The sequence below is a fragment of the Ursus arctos genome, chromosome X (genome assembly GCF_023065955.2).
Source record: "Ursus arctos isolate Adak ecotype North America chromosome X, UrsArc2.0, whole genome shotgun sequence".
In the NCBI taxonomy this organism is placed as follows: Eukaryota; Metazoa; Chordata; class Mammalia; order Carnivora; family Ursidae; genus Ursus; species Ursus arctos.
The window spans coordinates 115,037,751-115,057,374 of record NC_079873.1 but is presented as its reverse complement, the minus strand read 5'-3'; the positions used below and the strand labels follow the sequence as shown (position 1 = coordinate 115,057,374).

At 45.5% G+C, this 19,624-nt stretch overlaps 1 protein-coding gene across 7 annotated transcripts in view; it reads right to left on the bottom strand.

Annotated features, from left to right (window-relative positions):
• FGF13 (fibroblast growth factor 13) overlaps positions 1–19,624 on the bottom strand; it is a 490,290-nt gene that overhangs the window by 363,132 nt on the left and 107,534 nt on the right. The window contains exon 3 of one of the 7 annotated variants that reach the window (XM_048213361.2): positions 18,413–18,524. The exons of the other annotated variants lie outside the window; for them this stretch is intronic. Within the exon in view, the coding sequence (XP_048069318.1) occupies positions 18,413–18,524 (112 nt within the window). The remainder of the gene's footprint in view (positions 1–18,412; positions 18,525–19,624) is intronic. 7 annotated transcript variants of the gene reach the window in all.

Below are 19,624 nucleotides of genomic sequence, written 5' to 3'. Positions count from 1 at the left end.
TTTAATGTTAAACCCGTATATACCTGTATATTAATTAAATTACCCATTTTGAACCCATGGCAAATGACATGTGTATGTGTATTTCTCCAATGACCTTCATTTATATAGTTTGAAACCCCAATACTCAGACAACATACCCCTAAGAAAAAATGCTCTCCAATGATTATCCCGGTGCCCTTTTCTGACCATTTAGAGCCTCCGTGTGTGGAAACAGCCTTCCCTACATTTAAACCTCCCCATTAGCAAGAACCTCATACAAATGGCTTCTCTGGTCACCCAACACCAAAGCACTCTGTAGGCCATTACTGCATCCTGGAGCAGAAAACCCAAAAGGTATAAACTGGGAATTTGTGATCTGAATGTGGCCTAATTATCCAATGGTCAAATACAATCAGTGCAATCACCAGAATAAATGCACGGGTACAGAATTGTAATTTGCACTCATTTGTGTACCTAACAATTTACTTGAAGCACTGTTTGTCATGTTCACCAGAACCTAAAAAGAAAAAGTAAAGGGACGGGAAGGACCACAGCAACTTCTGCACGTACGGAGACTAATTTGCTTCAAGGCAATCAACCTCAGTGGGTGGCAATTTTTTTCTCTTAATGATTTGATGTGTTCTCTCCATCATCTCTTTGACCAGTGAAATAAGAACATTAAGTATTAGTATGAGTAAACTGCAACTCGATGTGATCATGTTTCTAATGAGCTACGATCACACAGATATCTGAACATTGCAGAGGTGAATAGAATCACTTAACTGAGGCTGGAAGAATGGCTTGTTACCCAGGAACTGCGGAGAAGAAAAAGTCCCATGTTTTTTCAGCCCCCTCCGGTGATCCTTTGGCAACTCGGACAACTTTCAGTGCCTTGAAAGTGGCGAGGCCATTTGGCTCACAGAACAAATTATGCCTTGGAAGCCCGCCCTGAAGACTCAGAGGAGGTGTTCCCGCCTACCTCCCACGAGAGCGGTGGGGAGAGCAGTGCCTAGCCCAGGTATGTCCATTTGATGACACAAAGCGGGGGAGAAAGAACGTTCTCCCTGAAACGTTCTGATCTGAAGAGTTTTGGGTTTTGTGGAACCGCAGGACTGCTTTTCCCAGATCACTACACCTGAACTGTGCCTGGGATCGACCCGCTATTCCGCAAAAGGCCATGGTGGCGTGCCGCAAACCGGCACTGAGGACACAGGCTTGGTTCAGGGCATTGGTTCGACGTGGATGGCGCTGTTTTCTAGTGGGCTCTGGCCACCTACTCACCAGAGCCCTTGGTGGTCCTCATTTAAAGAGCAGGAGGCATCTCTGAAACGTTAACATGCACCTTAATCGAACACTTTAGGACCAAAATGTGAAACACGTTGTTTTACTGGGGTGGTTTTGTTTTTAGCATTCAATTCCGCTGCATATAAATTCTGTGAGCAGCCTCACACGTAGTTCAAGTAGAGGTCGTGGAGATGACTTAGTTGAGCTGAAAGACGTGTAAACCAGGGGTATCGAGGACCACACAGCTGATAACCACACAGTATTGATTTGATTCACTATCCCAATAATCCAGCATTTGGATAATAATAATAATAATATTATATAATATTATATATATATTATATATTATATAATAATAATAATCCAGTGTTTGGAGAAGCTTCAGCTTATTAGAAATAAAATCCACCTCTGAATGCCACAAGGAATTTTTGTTACGCTGTATTTGGATATACTGTGCCACTTCATCACAGAGCAGAATGCAGTAGGAGGCAACTCAGTTCTTCAGGGAAGGGACCTTGTTCCATGTGTCCTCAGTGCCTAATACAGTGCCAGGCCCAGCATCAACGCGACATACATACGTACGTACGTATATATGTATATACTTACTTTTGGAAAGTGTCAGCACAGCATGGAATCTAACCCAGCTAAGCACAAACTTAAAGCAGGTGCCCGTTTTCAGTTAATAATTGTAAGCACCCAAATATTAAGTGTATTTTTTTGCAATGTACTGTCCACTGTGTATGACCTCAGTCACCCCTCTCCATAACCTTAGGAAAGCTGCGCTAACATTTTACCCACTTGACCAACGAAGACAATGAGACTTGGTTTGCCCAACGGCGCGTGACTAGCAAGTGATGGACCCAGGATCCGGACTGAAGTTAACGTGACCTCCTCTTCGCTACTACCTTCCATCGACTTAAGCTACTTGAACACCCCCACGAGGGCTTAAGCTTGTGCATTTCTTTTCTTCCCATGGTGGTCTTGACTCATAGGCTTAGTTAAGAGTGAATGAGAGAATGATGAAAAACATGTGAGCCAGGAAGGAAGCAATCAGCTGGGGCCATTAGCACAGTTCTCCACCTCTGAATAAGGCTGGGCAGTCTAACCCATCCCTGGGAGTCCAGCAGAAGAAATGGGACCTTCACACGGCTGCAAACCATGTTTGCAAGCGTTCTAACACTTCTGCAACACTTCTGCCGCTCATGGCTTGCCCTGAACAATCTGTCACCACAGAGCAAGGGTGGCCCGGCTGTTTCCACAGACAGCACCATTGCACGGTGCTCACCAAACCTGACAGGTGGGACTGGAAGGGCAGTGACATCATCTGTGAGGTATCCTAACTTCATACCAAAGAGAAGATGCTATTAGCAGTTCACACTGCCGGTTCTTCTCCCGAGTGAATTTTTAAAGACTTTGGAAAACAGTCTAAACCTCAATGTTTTTGCAGAATCAAGATGCAACTACTACCCTAGTTTCATAATGAACACAGATCAAATGCATTTCAATTGGAAAAGTCAATTTAATTTGCAGGTTTCTGTCTACACGTTCTGCTTCTATTTTCTTTGATAAGATTAGTGGAACAAAGTTCAGAGGACTTTTTTAGTTCAAACGTTTTCCCATAATGGCAAATCAATCTGCTCAGGCGAACAAAACATCAAAACGCTAACAATAAGGAGCTATCATTGGAAGTTGATCCGATTTACACATAAATATACCCACTAAAATTTAAATGAAACTTTATAGAGGAACAAAATTGGCTAAAGGATTTTTTTTGAGTCTTTTAAAGCAGCCACTACAATAATAACTGCAGAAGTATGCACAAATCGTGCCAACTCTAATCAATCTTGTGTATTTCTTCCGTGCTGTTACAAAATACATTTCATAGAAGGGCAGAGCAAGCTCACAGCAGGCAAAATGTGGTAGGTGAAGTCAAGCATAGCTAATTTGCTGCTGAGGACAGATGCGATCTACAGAATTCACCGATCCGTCCTGATCAGCTCTGATATGGAGGACCGATTCCCAGCATGCGCTGCTTCTATGGGTTTTATGTTGAAGAAACAGGTTTCCTGGATCGAGATGGATATAGGAGATGGTACCAGTATGTAAACAGAAATCATATTCTCTTTTACACGCCAGCGTTAAGTATGATAAGAAGGCAATTTGTCATGCCAGGCCTAGTGAAGTAGGAGCCAGCCACAGGTCTCAGACTCTCCTACAAGAGTTGAGAGCTCAGAGAGGGGGGAGGAGGTAGGATGACAGCAAAGAGAAGAATGAGACAGAGGCCTATCCACAGAACCAGCAAAACCAGAAGATACAAAGGTCTCAAAGATGAAGAAGGCAGAGGCACAGTCCCACAGGCTTAGTCATCAGACTATATACCAAGAGCCTTAAACTCGTGTTTCCGGAGCAGCTTCCGGGGACAAAGGCAACTCCCCCCTCTGGCTTCTTTTAGAACCTCTAAATGAGCACAGAAGGGATGAACGATTGGTGGTTGAGCCCCACCCAGCAACTGACACAGTGACTTCACCCAGAGCTACGATAGGGAGAGTTCCACTGAACAGACAGACAGATGGATGAGTGTACCGACTTTAACATGCAAAATGTTGGGTGCTGACGGGCAGTGCAGGAGTGGTTAAGAATGTGGGCTATGTAATCATAAAGTTCTCGGTTCAAAACCTTGCCCTGAAGCTGGTGAGCTGTGTCATGTTGGATAAGCTACCTAACCTCATCTCCAAAAGGGGGTAGTAGTACTTGACTCCTATGACTGCTGGAGGATTAAACGAGTTCAGGCGTCTAAAGCACTTAGTGAAGTGCCTTCCTCATGGTAAGCACTCAAGAAATGTTAGTAGCTGCTATTTTTATTGTTATTGTTGTTGTTGTTGTTGTCGTCGTCGGTAAATAAACAGGAGGCTTTCACATTGACCAAACCGGGACACTGCTACCTCAGAAGATCATCCAAAGCAGAATCATAGTGAGATTCCCCCAAAATACCTGCCACAAAGTTCCTTCAAATTAAATATTCTACAAGCTCGGTGCCAATCTCTCTCGCTTTCATAGACGTCCTTCTCGTGGAGCTCCGCCATTCTCTCGCTCTCTCCGCCACATCTATTTGTAACTTGGGAGGACCTATTTCGTACACGCGTAGGAGTTACCTTCCACGTTATAAAATGAGAGAGGACACAAAAAGGTAGCGAGGAAACGTTAAGGGGGCCGAGGGAGACAAAGAGCCGAGAAGAGACTGGCATACACCCTCAATCCCCTCTCACTCCTCTCAGGAGCTCAGGTTAAATCCAGCTCTTTACAATCATTCCAAGCGTGCTCTCAAGCAGCTTAAGGAGGCTGGAAAACCACAAAAGCGCATTGTTGTCCTTGAAAGTAAGACGTTAAACTTAGACGTTAAGTGTGAGCCCTCAGTGCCGTCTGCGTCCTACTCTGTTGCCCAGCACGTTCAGTGGTTGCTCATCTTGAGACTACTTCATACTGTCTCTTCTCGGCTCCCAACTCTAACTCTCCCTTCTTCCTCCTCACTCCCAGCTGATGACCTGGCTTCTGATTTCAGGGAGAAAGAAGAAGCAACTGAGAGAAATTCCATGTCCTCCAACCACCCTATCTACCCACCTACCAGCATCTGTACCCGTAAACTCTGCCTGCGCTTTGTTAACTGTGGATGAAGTGTGCCCGCTCCCAAGGACAGCCCTCCACCAATACTAAGAAACTATTCCACCTGCTGTCGTTTTCTTCGTAGTATGATATTATAGAAATGAACTGATAAAATAATGTAGGTCTAATTGTTTATCTGCTAACTGTCTTCCCCGCCCCGTTAGAATATAAACCTGTTGAGGATAATGTTGTATTCTGTAGCCAAAAGTAGTTTCAGGCCCTTATTAGGTACTCAATGATTATCTGTGGAATGACCAAAAAAAAAAAAAAAAAAACTGAATGAAGGAAAGAAAAAACATGAATTTCTCACTGCGGGTGAAAATACCTTTTGCATGTTTATAGGTCTCTCTCTCTCTCTCTCCCTGTCCCCCCAACCCCATATCCCTTCTTCCCTCCCCAATCCCTTCATCTTCTGGACAGAAATCTAACATCCTGGGAGGCTAGGATGTTACAAAGTGATGCTCTTCGGGGAGGCATGCCCTGGGCATTTATGTGAGCGATAATGTCTGCGCGGAATTTGTTCTTGGCTAAAGAGTGCCAGTGAGTGGGGCCCACACATGGGGCCAGCCGGGGAATATGGGAAGTATGTGTGCCAAGCAAAGGTCGATTTAGGATCCGGCTCCAATGACAGGAAAGCTTAACTTCCTTCCTTCCTTCCTTGCCACCAAGACTGAGGCTGTGCCAGGGAAGTCCAACCCTCAGATGTCTACAGAAAGTATCCCGGGGAGGAAGTCCGTGGCTTGTATATACCAACTGCACTAGGCTCAGGAAGCCAGCCAGCCTGAACGGGGACGGGACCTTTGGCTTGCACTTTCTGTCTATGCATAAAATGTTTCGTTTCTGAGCACTGTGGCCAAGACAAATGAAGGATCAAGTGACATAATCAATGTAAAAGTGGTTTGTTCATTAGATAGCGGGCGTAATACACACTAGAGAGGTTGTTAAGGACATAAGAATGGAGAAGATGAACACGAAGGAGGAGGGGGAAGTAGAGCAAGGGAAAATGGGGGAAGGAAAGAGGGGAGGAGAAAGTAGAAGAGGTGGAGGAGGGAGAAAAAAGAGAAGGAAGAAGAGTGATTTAGTTCTTCATGTCAGCGATGTATGTAATGTTTACTGAAGGCTGCAAACATGACTCCTGAATGCTGACACTGGGAGTCACCGGCGTGGACACCATGGGCAAGTACCTTTCCTTGTCTGCCCACTGGTTTCTTCACCAGTCAACGCAGGAAGCTGGTATCTGAAGATGATCTACAGTGACCCTCACAGCTCTGACCTCTGTAAATCCATAATCTTTGCAGTCACCAGCCTGGCTCCATGATCGGGTCAGCGGAGCCACCAGGCACCAAGGCCAACCAGAACACAGTCCGAAGCTTTAGCAGATGTCCTTGAAAATAGGCAGAAGCTCCCAGTGCCAACATTATTTTGGTTCCTGAATGGAGCCTTAGCTGCCTTCCCATAGCCCCCGACGTTCCTTCCAGGAAGCCATTCTCCCTGGGAACCTACTGATATGTATGTCTCACTTTACAGCTTCTTTTTCCTACGAAATAAACAGCACAAACTATCATTTGTTCCTCAGCACAGAATGAAACAATACAATGAATTCAGCCAATTAGTCCTTCAATACCTTTTATTGGCCCAGAACCTAATTCACAGTGACTCTTAATGCAAATGAGACCTCTCCCCTGACCCCCACCCCCCAGTCTCAGCTCCTGGTCCCTTTCGAACCTGCATAAATCATCCCTGCCTGCCTCAGGCACAGCCACTCTAGTCTTACTGTGGAAAGGATCCAGCATGGCAGGCACCGCACTTTAAGTTCTTATGGACCACATGGTGAAATCAAGCACAGGCAGGCATTCCCTGAGGAAGCCAGGCTGGACTGGGAAGGCAGGGGACACAGTCTATGACCACCATGTTGTTTCCTTATCTGTGAGTCTTTCCAAGTTAACTGCTGTAGAACTGAACTCACTTGCCCAGATAGCCTTGGCATATTTTGTCATTCAAAGAGGCTTTGTGGTATACTGGAAAGAATACTGGCTCTAGAATCCAAAAGACAAAAGTAAATTTTGGGGGGGCCCCTGGGTGGTTCAATCAGTTAAGTGTCCAACGCTTGATCTCAGCTCAGGTCTTGATCTCAGGGTCATGAGTTCCAGCCCCTCCACACCTGTGGAGCCTAATTAAAAACAAAAAAAATAAAATGTGGGCTCTACCACTATCACATGTTGGGCAATTTAGAGGATCACTCCTAGCCTCCTGACTCTTCCCACCTCTAGAACAGAGGTAATAATCGTGCGTAAGGAGAAAGGTTGAGGAAGATCCCTACGTCTAAAACACACAGCACAATGTCTAGTACATATGTGCAAAATAAGGATTAGCTAGGAGGCACTGGTAGTATTAAATGAAATAACGGGTACGGGCATACTGCGTAAAATACAAAGAGCCGCCTCAAGTGTGTTTGCACAAGAGCGGACTTGAACGTGAGGAGCTACGGTTCTGCCGTGGTTTCATGATGTTGCACCCTCAGCAGCAGCAGCAGCAAAAAGCACGCATTCACGTCTGTGCAAAATAACTAATACACAGATACGGACGCAAATTTCGGCACCGGCCACAGCATCGTTATGACAGGTGACGAACGGAAATCACCTAAGTGTCCGAAAAAGGAGCCAGGTTTGAGGACGTCGTAACATATGCACACACTACTGGGCGGCAATTGAAACAATGCTCTGAAAGTATATTGACAGAAAAATAGGTCCAAGATACACTGCTCAATGGAAAAAGGGAAGTTAGGAACTGCAGATGTTCTATTTCATACTTTATAAGCCTATCTCGTATGAATTTTAACAAACATATTTTACCTTGGCAATAAAATAATAAAAAATATGAGCCATCTGACTTCACTTTTGTAAATTTATCATATATATGTTACGATGTATGGAAAATTTCTCAAAGACTTGACACTAAATGGTGATTCTCTGGATATTAAGAATTTGAGTGATTTTTTGTTTTTTCTTTGGACTGATCTGAGCTTTTCCGGGTTTTTTTTTTTTTAATGATTTTTTTTCCCTAAAGAATGAACTTGTATTTGTTCAACACCATGACAGATAGGGTCCCTAACCCTAAGTCTCTAAGTCTGTAAAGTAGCCAATACTTGGCTTCAGAGGCTGCCATACTGGTCACAGGGAGCCCTGGGCCTCCCAGGAAGCACGGACAGGCGCTGACTCACTATCCCTCAAATTCGCCCTGACAGAGAAATAAAGGCAGGGATATTTGTTGTTTTCCCTGCTACGGCTTCCTGAGCAACCAATCCCCCTTTGAATTTACTTCGAAGATACATTTTTAAAATGATGCCATACTGGGGAGAGAGGAGAATGAAGAGTGACAGCTTCATGGGTATGGGGTTTCCTTCTGGCGTGATGAAGATGTTTTGGAATTAGACAGAGCTGATGGTTGCACAACACTGTGAATGTACTAAATGTCACCGTATCGTATGTCTTTAAACGGCTGACTGTATGTTGTGCAAATTTCACCTCAATAAACTAAAAATTAAGCCATGAACACTGAGTGCAGGACAGGTAACTTCGTTATGGACATGGGAAATGTGCCTCTTTAGTTTCTGTGTGTTTAACATGTAAATACTCTGCACACCCATATCAAAATTTTAAATGAAGCCTTGTCACTTTGTTTCAAGGGGAAATGTGTGTTACTTATTGATATGTAGTTCTTATCATGTCATCACAGTCATAGGATGTTAGAACTGAAAGACAGTTCAGCCACTTCCTTTTACAGAATTGGTAACTGAGGTTAGAGAAAACTTGAATACGCAATTTATAAAACCGGATTTAGAATCCAGGTATCTCCGTACAGAGTTCTTTCCACAATCATCCACTAGCAGTCTTTTATTTTCTGAGCCTCCTTAAAGTTATTTTTAAATAATTATCTATTGTTTGATCAAATTCTCTGCCTCATGCCCCGTTCTGGAATTTGCTTTGTGCACCCAAAATCCTTTGGTATACTGCACACTGGCCATGGGATTTGACAACTGTATTGGGCAAACTCATCCTTGTTGAACAGAGTTATTTCAGTTGTGAGAAGCAGGTGATGGTTGTGGTTTAACTCAGTAATGCTCCACACCTTCTTGGCCCTACCACCTTATCCCTGGGAAAGCTAAAGACCTGGATTTCATCTGAGTCTCAAAAGCACTGTCATTAACACAGCAGTTTCTGTATCTGCACCTCACACAATGCCCTAACTCCATAACCCAGTGAGTCTGTTTATTTGAGGGACAAAAAAATCTTTCCATTTACAGCCACGAAAATTATACCTTACTTGTACTTTGTGCGGATTAATTTTTCAGAGAGCCTGTGATCAAATGGCTCTCAAATATGACTCTCCATAGTGGAACTGCATGGTGGTCAATGATCTGCTATTTGGAATCAAAAGAGCATCAACACAAAGATTTTCCCATCACTTTGTTAATTTACATGTCACCAATTTGCAGTTCGTGACCCCCCCCCCCAATTCAACCATTTGGAGTCCGAGCTGAAGTGTGCCCATTCCTGCAAATGGCAGGTTTTAGGAAAACACCTGGGCAGCTCCAATCATTCTGCAGAGTTTGGATACATCTGGAGGGAATGATCTGAATTGAAATCTGGATCCCAGCCTCCAGAGGTTGACCCACTGCACAACGCACCAGTTGACGCCCTGTATGCTGATTCAACAGCCCTATAGGCTGATTCAACATCCCTACGCTTCTGAACGAGACAAAGGAGCTCAACTTGATTCCTGCCTAGCAGAGAGCCAAAAGATGATGTGCTAAGTGGCAACTTCAGCGGGAAGGAGAGGAGAGGGTGTTCTTTTCGGTTAACACATCCCCATCCATGCACATAATCAATTTAGAGCCATGGCCAATTTTACAGTGGGGTTTTTGACACAAGGGAAACAAGCTACAGAGCCTTCCCAAGCAGATTCAACAAAGGCAGCTACAGTTGGATCCACTCGTCATTACTTGAAAGAAAAATCCCAAAGAGCCAAATAACACCCAACATTGAACTTGACCACTACTCATAGATAGATGTGGACCAGACTTCAAAAGAAATGCTAATGATACAGTCCCACTCAGAGTCTCCAATCCAGGGCACGCGCTCTCTCTCTCTCTCTCTCTCTCTCTCTCTCTTTTTAAGCAGGAGGGCAGGTTAGGGGCAAAGGGAGAGGGAGAGAGAGAGAATCCTAAGTAGGCTCCATGCCTAGCGCAGAGGCAGATGCGGGGCTTGATCCCACAACCCTGACACCATGACTTGAGCTGAAAACAAGAGTCAGATGCTTAACCAACTGAGCCATCCAGGTGCCCCCAGGGATTGCTTTCAATCTCTCTTTTGCAGCAGAAAAACATTCAATAAATGTTAGCGATAGATAATAGTAACATCATCTTTGTCACTATTATTATGAAGGTGCTTTTCATAGACCCCAAATATAGTAGGCACTTAAAATCGGCTTTTGGATTAATTTACTAAGCTACTGTACTATAGTGTGCACCATAACCATGATCACCATAACAATAACTACATTTTTGAGCTATAATGTGTCAAGCACCATGACCATGCTAGGCAGTTTAATATGAAGTAACTTACTTCATAACAACAATGCATCTGCAGCCTAAGTCCCCAGTAGAGGTTCCTCTAGATCACGAAAGTTGTTTTACTAGTCACATCACTAGTAAGTGACAAAACCAGGATTTGAACTCAGGCCTTTCTTATTGGAAAGAGACTATTAATCACGATAAGGAAAAGAGCAAAGCTTCACTGAGTGCTTACCAGATGGGGTACCCAATGTGCAACCTGCCTTACGGCTATGCTAGGCATATTGTGCACAACTATAAAACGCTGCCTTGGTTTCCAGGGTCACAAATCAGAAAAGCATTAGAAATACTGGGAGAACTGGGGTGCCAGAAAGCAAAAGAGCAGAGGCTGTCCCTTGGTCTTTGTCCTTATACAAAGGTAGCAAAAGGCAGCGTGCCCATGCTGCCGAGGAACAATCCGGATGCTAAGTAGAAAACTCAGTCGCATCAACTCTTCTTGTAAAGTTGGGTCATGGAATACTGAAGATGGCCAGGACCTTGGCAAGCAAACTTAAACACCCCCCCCCCCCGATTGGTAGACCAGAAATCTGAAGTGCTGAGAAAAGTAGCCATGTGTTTTCATCACCTCCCAAAGAACCTTGGGGATTCTGAAGGCTTTTCAGAGTGGTAGGTGGGGCCACTCCAACATTTACCAAGGGCTCTGTTAGTGCCCCAAGATGGAATGTGACAATGAATACAGCACGGGCCCTGGCCCTCAGACAGTTCACTCTCCAGTGAGGGAGAGACAAGTCAGAAGCAACAGGAATTTAAGCCAAGAAGGACGTTTAATGGCACCAGGCTAGGTGAGTTCAGAGGAAGAAGAATCCTTTCCGATGGGGGGGCAGGGTGTCAAGGAAAGCTGAGTATAGGAGATGATATCCACAGACGACAGGTAAAATTATGAGAAGGAGAAACGCATTTAGGGAAACAGCTATGGCAGATGGAGAAAACTTTCTGGTGTGTTCAGGAAGCAGGCGGAGCTCCAGTCTGGCTAGACATGAGTACAGGCAAATAAGAACAGAGGAACCGAAGGCTCTGTTCCGTTGGCTGGGAAGCCCATGGACAGGAGGCGAAGAGGGCAGACTGCCCCTGAGCTGCTGGAGTCTGAGCGTGAGACCGAGGCTATTACAACTGGCCTCAGAAAGCTGCACCTTGCCCCTGCTTTCTGGTAACTGCCTGAGGGGAAGAGGCCTGAGAGAAGAGAGGCAGGAAGTGGGAGAACAGTCAGGAGGCTGTTTGTGGCAACAGCACAGACAAGAGGGAATGAGAGCCTGCCTAAAGTGGGGCAGAGGCCCCGGAAGTGTGGAAGGAGGGGGGCGGCTCCGCAGACTTTTCCTTCTTTTCCACCAGGTCTGCGCGTCACTGCTGAGCAGCACTTCGGTGATCTGACACGGCGAGTGGTCCCGCTCAAGCACACCTTCCTCCTTAGAGGCTCTTGCTCCCTGGAGGGTTGTGAGTGACTAGCTGCTGAATACTCAGGCCCTCTACTCTCGGCTGTGTCCCGCCAAACTCTTACATAACTTGAGTGCCTTTCTACATCCTCGCATCCTAAACGTTATGACCTCATCAACACATTTCTACGGACTGCTTTTTTTTTCAGGGAGGAGTCTGGGGATGCGATGTGCAGGCAGAGGCCAGCCACTTCCAGACAACAGACCTTTTACTGTGATCAAATTGACCACTGCATCCCCTTGTCTGTGACCACTGCTTTTCTGGGCCTTGGCTCTAGCTGGAGCTTTTCGCTGCATCAATCCTCAACAAATGGCACCCACGTCCCAGGATCAAAGCCAACAGAAAAAGCTACTTGGCAATCAGATATGTCCATTCAGAAGTCAGTATTTACCAACTCACACTACAAAAAGTAGCTGGGAGGCACAGAGCAGAGGAAGATCCACCAAGCTCCTAAACACTGTAGGACACCCAGAGCCCCACCAGAGACACCAGTCCTCAGCACCACCTATTTATGTTTGACCTGCTCAGAGCAATTTGCACACCCTTCCCACGTTCATTTGGTTTTCTCCCTAGGATGACTTACTGATCTTCGGATAAGGCGGTATTACTGGATAAAGCCTTGTCTACACCAGTAGAACGCATCTCACGTCTGTAACAAAATCTTCTTATAACAAAATCTGCTTTACAACTCTTAGCAAGACTGGACTAAAAATGCAACACCCACAAGCAAGCGAAGGAGCTTGGAGTGATCAGCAGGGACAGAAATAATAAAGTCTTCCAGAGATGAGCACCGGAACTCGCCACAAACACCTGTGGAGTCCCATGTACCAGAATCCACTGCAAGCAAAGTCATCCTTATGAACAGAGATGTAAAAGTAATGGGCCAGTCAGCCTCCTGCATCACACCAGGTAGGAGGTATGGCTCCGGTGGGCTGGGGATAGCTGCTGTCACAATTATACCCCAGCTTACACATCCGTAGGATTTCTTGTCTTCCAAGTTGTCCCTTGGTAATTCCAACTTACTGCCCTGCACGTGCGCACAGCTTTTGGACACTTGCACCTGGCAGCTGCCTTCAGAGATGTTCATGCATATTTCGAACCATCTGCTCTGGCTAGGAGAGCCTGGGGACAGCAGACAAACAAGTGGCAGCTGGAACCGCCTCAAGAAAAACAGAAGCTCCCACCTCGGCGAGTAGGGGGACTCTCGAAGATACTGAAGGGGGCTCTGGACTTACCACAGTCCTTGGGCAGCTATAATGTCGATATTAAAGGAAGGTGTGATCCCAGAATCCACACTGCGGGACTGGAATTAACCTTCCAACCAGCTCTTCTGGGCGGGGACAACGAGTGCCCTCAGACTGCCGGAAGTTTGAGTGGCCCCAGCCTGTTGGGTTGCCATGGAACCAAGATACACATACCGGGTATCACTCAGGACTCTAGGCTTAGGGGATGTGTGCAGGAGCACCACAATGACTTTGCTCTTATAATGACCCTTCACCACTAAATTTTATTATATTCTGAGCTTTCCAATCATGAACAATCACACTGCTACCGCCCGGAGGACTACATACATCACGTCCAAGTGCCTTGACAGGCATTACCCCACTGGATCCTCACAACGTTTTTATCTCTATCAACGGATGAAGAGACTGAGGCTGGGAAGGATGACATGACTTGACAGAAGTCACCCTGTTTGCTAGAGGATGCCAGGGGTAGCACCACAGACTAATATAAAAATATAGATGAAGAAAAAAGGAGCAAATCTGATCTACCGTTCAAAAATAAGGTTGTCTTTCATATAGACCCTCTATAATGTCCTTTTATTTGTTTGCTTATAGTTACGAATAATATCCCAGGGCACCTGGGTGGCTCAGTCAGTTAAGACTCTTGGTTTCAGCTCAGGTCATGATCTCAGGGGTCGTGAGATTGAGCCCCGCATTGGGCTCCACACTCAGTGGGGAGTCTGTGTGTAGATTCTCTCTCTCCCCCTGCCTCTGCCCCTCCCCCTACCAGTGTGAAGTCTGGTGTCCCCTCTCTGAAATAAATAAATAAATAAATAAATAAATAATTTTTTTAAAAAGCATCTGACTCTTGATATTCAGCTCAGGTCATGATCTCAGGGTCAGGAGATCATGCCCCACGTTGGGCTCCACACTCAGCACAGAGTCTGCTTGAGATTCTCTCCCTCCCTCTCTGCCCCTCCCCCTGCTGTGCTCCGCACCCTCTCTCTCTTTCTCGCAAATAAATAAATAAATAAAATCTTTTTTTAAAAAAAGAATAATATCCCAAGGGAGGGTTCTTTTCTTAAAGTAGCAGGACCCAGAAAATTATTCTGCACCTTATGGACACGGTGGATATAATTATACATACTACTTAATAGTGCTGTGTGAAGAATCACAATATAGCTCTAAAGTTAAGTGAAAAAAAAAAAAACACACCACACATGGTGTGTATGCAGTGAGGGGCCATTTTAACAGATCTGCATGAATTAGAGACAAAATCTGGAATGGACTTCAAGAAACTGGAGCTAACGGAGGGGCTGGATGTGAAAGTGCTGATGTTTGGTGTGCTGAGGGGCGGCCTCCGGTCGAATCTACATATGGCAGATGACCACACCCGCCAAGGGCCATGCCGCACGGAGAGACCAGGAATCCTGTACAATAAGGAGAGACCAGGAGTCCTGTAGAATAAGGGGCAGAAGAGCCGACCCAACCAAGCCACCAATTCCCCACCGAGGGCCAACTATGTGCGAGTCACGGTAGGGAATCCAAAACCAACTGGAGAATGTGTATTCTGTCTTCAAGGTACTTACAGCCCACCTGAAAATAAAAAGCCTGTTCCCTTGCAAAGATACTGATAAGAAAGGGTAGTCTGCCCTGAGGGCCAATCAAGTTTCCCAATCTGGGACATTCCATCAAAAGCCCTGAGGCCTAATTCAGACTTGACTCCCACTCTATGTGCTCTGGGCGAGACACTGCCCCTCAGTGCACCTCTGGCTCCTCATCCACACCGTGATGGGTCTGGACCCGATGACCTGTAAGACTATGGATCTGGAAGCTCCTGAATTGGCTCTGCAGATGGGTGGGGGAAGGGGAGGAAAAAGTGCTCTCCCAGCCAGCAGACAACTACCTGGAAATAGTAAACCCCAAATTGCCTCCAAATATACACAGTACCCAAACTTTCATGGTCTCTGCTTCGCCCTCTGAGCTATTTCCCAGCCTACTTGGAAACAGCTCTCTCCCTCCCCTTTGATCAAGGGAAGCTGTTGCTTCCAAAATCCAGATGTTGTACGCTGAGATTTCGGGAACAGCCTGTAGATGAGGCGGGAATGATGTGACAAAGCAGAGATGTCTGTTTCTAAGGAAGCTCCCGACCCTTCTGAAACCCAGAGGCTCCAAGTCAGGGAGTAGGGAAAGATGCTATCGGGACAGGAAGCAGCCCAAGCAGCTTACCAAGATCAGTCAGCAGACAGGAGGTCACATTTGATTACTGAAATACCGGAAAAACTGACCACGGGATAGTGGGAGCCAGGCAGAGGCTACTCCCTAACAGGTGACCAATCCATCACTGAGGTTTTGAGATGAGGTCATAAAGAACAGATAGATAGGGTAGTCGAAGAAAAGGGTCCATCAGACCTTGCTTCAAATCTCAGCTCTATCACTTCGAGCTGAGTGACCTTGGCTAAATTGCTTAAACTCTCTGAACTTCAGTTTCTCTGTCTGTAAAATTGGAGACGGTCACAGTGCCTCCCTGAGTTGGTAGGAAGATTACATAGGACCTGACATAATACTCGAAACATAGCAGATATTAAATAAAGCATAACAACTATGAGTACACCTAGCCATCCTTTTCTGCATTCTCGTTCCCCCTAAGAGAAGTTCCTTGTCCACGTCTCCTCAATATCTACTCGCAGGAAAGGATCTAGTAAACCCACTCACTTGGTAGGAAGCAGGGAAAATCTGAGAGGTGTGGTATCAATGCCTGCTAAGGCCTCCTCAGACCAGGCAGCATTTTTAGTAAGCAGGAAGCACATACAGATGAAAGAAACTCAAATGCTGGACTTTCAGACTTCGGCCAGTTGAGGAAAGGGGAGTGTTCGGAGGTAAAGACAGCTTCACGTTAGCCAGGATTGCATCATGTGGCCTACGATTCACTTTTTTAACTTTACATTTTGCCAAAGGATGAATACGTGTTCAATTCCACTCAGTTTGATTCAATTCAGTCAAACTTAACAGGCTGTCAGGTTGTTCTGTGCTAGGATCTTAGAATGCAGGCAAGAATATGACAGGGTCTCCCTTTCCAGAGGCTCACGATCCGCAGGAGTTTGCACACATGTGAGCAACTCATTCAATATAAAACAGAACATGAGACTTGCTGTGGAGAAGGTGGGGGGATATGCAATTAACACAGGAGGAGGAGATATCTATCCTGTTTGAGGGAAAATAGGAGAAAGCTTCATAAAACAGGTGGAATTTGAGATGAGCCTCGAGAAACGAGTAGTTCAAAGGATAAACCTGTAGGAAAGGGTGATCGAAATGGTGGGAAGGCCGTAAAAGAAGGCACTGCTTAAGGAAATTACGAATCCATCAAGAGAAAGACAGTAATGCAGTGTGGCTGGAACACAAAGTAATGAATAAGAAAATAGATTTTTTTTTTAACAGAGAGCAAGACTATGTGGACTTTGAAATAAGAAGGAACAGTACTAAGAGCAGACAGGCAAATAAACAATACTAAGAATTAAAAGGGGCATAAACTGTCGATGCAGCAGAGGAAAAAAGATCAGATAATGTTATGAGCAACTTTATGCCCATAAATTCAGCAAATTTCAATGAAATATGCAAATTACTAGAAAACTATAAATTTTTTAATTGACCCAAGAATGGCCCTATAACCATTTAAAAACTTTAAAGCATCATATTAAACAAATGCCAGGTCCAAGAGGTTTTTTGTTTTGTTTTGTTTTGTTTTGTTTACAAGCAAGAGCTACTAAACATTCAAGAAAAAGATAATTCCTATCTTATACAAACACTTCCAGAGAACGGAAGAAAGGAATATTTCCCAACTCATTTTATGAGGCCACTTTCACCCTGGCACCAAAAGTAGACAAGAATAATAGAGAAAGAAAAAAGTCATACTAACCTAACCTGTGAAAATAAATGTAAAAATGCCAAACAAAATACCAGCAAACGAAATCTAGCAATGTCTAAAAAAGAAAATCAATCATGAGCAAGTTGGATTAATTCCAAGAATTTAAGTTTGTTTTCACATCAAAAATTCTATGAGTGTAAAGCACTGCATTGCTTCAAAGGATTAAAGGAGAAAGAAAAAAAACTACGCTCTATGAGCATCTCAAAAGGTACAGAAAATGCATTTGATAAAAATCAACATCCATCCACAATAAAATCTATTAGCAAGCTGATGAAAGCTATCCACACAAAATAATTGGGAGGCATGGTAACTCTGTGGTAAAATATTGTAAGAATTCCATTTTAAATCAGGAACAGAAGAGGAATGTCCAGGATATACTCTTGGGCCGGTGCCACTCTGATTCAACATTGCAGCAGTATTATCAGCCCAGGCTATAGGGTAGAGACATGGGGGTTCATTTGATTTTTTAATTATAATTATTTTTCATCTTCATGCATATGGCACAGTCTTCCATAGGTACATTTCACCGTAAATATGAAAAAAAAAGCAAAAAGGCTGGAGGCAGAAAGATGAGTGCCGTGCTCTCCTGGAAGGTCAGGTGAGGGACAGGAGGGCCTGGAAAAGGGCAGGGACAGTGAGGACGGCCAGCCGAGGGCTGTTGCGGGAAGCCCACTACATGATTGCAACTGGCAGAGCTCAAAGGAAAGGGCGAGAGGAGGAGGAGTCTGAACAGAGCACAGAGCCACCCCTCACCTCCCTGTCCATGAGGCCGCCGCTCTGCGAGCAACCTTTGCCCCAGAGCCCCTTTCCTGCCAGCCCCACTTGGTACCCACTACTAGCGGATGGCGGAACCACTTCCTTTGTGTCCCCCATGGCTACAACTGGTGGTCTCATCTTGGCTCCCTGCCTTGCTATCTCTGGCAGCTCGGTGCCTGCAAGTACAGCCAGTCCTAGCCCAGCCTCAAAAGAACAGAGCCAAATGTATTGAGTAAATATGCATTTACTGGGTCTGACTGACCCAGCCTCTCTTAGAATAAATACAGGAAATAACATCCTCATAGGATTAGAACGAATCTTACTTAACTAATCCCTAGCAAAGGCATGGTAACCTGTTAAGTTGCTGTCCCGTGGCTGGATCTGTCTGGGGTTTTGGCAGCGGGGGATAGCAGTGGAGAGGATCTTTTCTCTCTCAGAAAGAACAGTAATTCTATATCCTCTGGCCCCAGACTGGCCACACAGGTGTCAGAACACTGATACAGATGCAGAATCAAGGGTTACCTTTTTCATTCAGGACCAATGACTGGGTTCCTAGTGGCATGACACTTCGAACTTCTGCCCTTGAGCCTTTCTGTAGCGTGCCTTCTCCCCTGCTCTGCTCTCTGGATCTCACCTATGAATTGAAAGGGAAGGGGACTAGCCCAGGAATGTACCAAACTCTGCTCCAAAGACCCATAGCACTCTTCCCCAGAATCGTTCAGTGGGCCCGGGGAGGAGGAAGACAAGCACCGAATTGCCAGCCCACACGTCAAGCACAGCAGCCCCAGGGCGCCCTGTTGGACATACGATTTTTCAGTGAAGATTCAAGAAAAAAACTTCCTTAAAGAATACGGAGCATAATACCAAAAATGTGTGAAAACTGCTATATTAGAAGACCTCTGGTCATGAAAATAACAGCTTACTCCTAGATGAGTAAGTCTAATGAGCCCAGAACCATAACCCAACGTACTGGCAGCAACGGACACGCAGATTGGAGTGTGAGGCAGGCCTAACGACATTCCCAGAATAATGCAATAGCTATGTGGGCGATCCTGCCTCCTACTGGGGAAAGGAAGCACACGCACACGCACGCACACACACACACAGCACCCAGCAGCAAGCCAAAGCAACTTGTCTGGGGCTGGAAGCCGTCACAGTGCACGTAGCGTGACACACACGGACTGGGTAGGAGCAGGGCTGCAGAGCAGACAGCCCCAGCTTGGGTCACAGCTTGACCACGTTCCACAGACCACGCACTAAGAACACGCAAGCAGGAGGTGAAAGAGGTAAGGAAAGGCTACCAGGGTTGTGAGATCAAGCCCCTCGTCCGGCTCCACCCTGCTTAAGATTCTCTCTCCCCCTCTGACCCTCCCCCACTCTCTCCCTCTCTAAAAAAAAAGAAAAGAAAAAGTAAAAGCTCAGAGGCGCGGGGATGCGATCGCTCATATGCTAGAAGGAAACAGGCATCTCTGACTTTGTATGTGAACCACCTTCCCTGACCCAAGTGGAAGAGACTCAATACCATTCATCTTTTGCTTTTTTCCCACAATAGCACGAGCCAAGGAAGGCAGCTGCTACGGCTTAGCATCTCAGGAGGACACAAACCAAAGATCGAGCAAGAGGAGCAATCTTTTGTAAGGTTGAGATGCTCGAAGTCTGTCCGGTTCCCAAACATGACTCATATCCCTTCAAAAGGACCAGGTCCAACCAAGATTGGGGAAACTTTACTGCTAA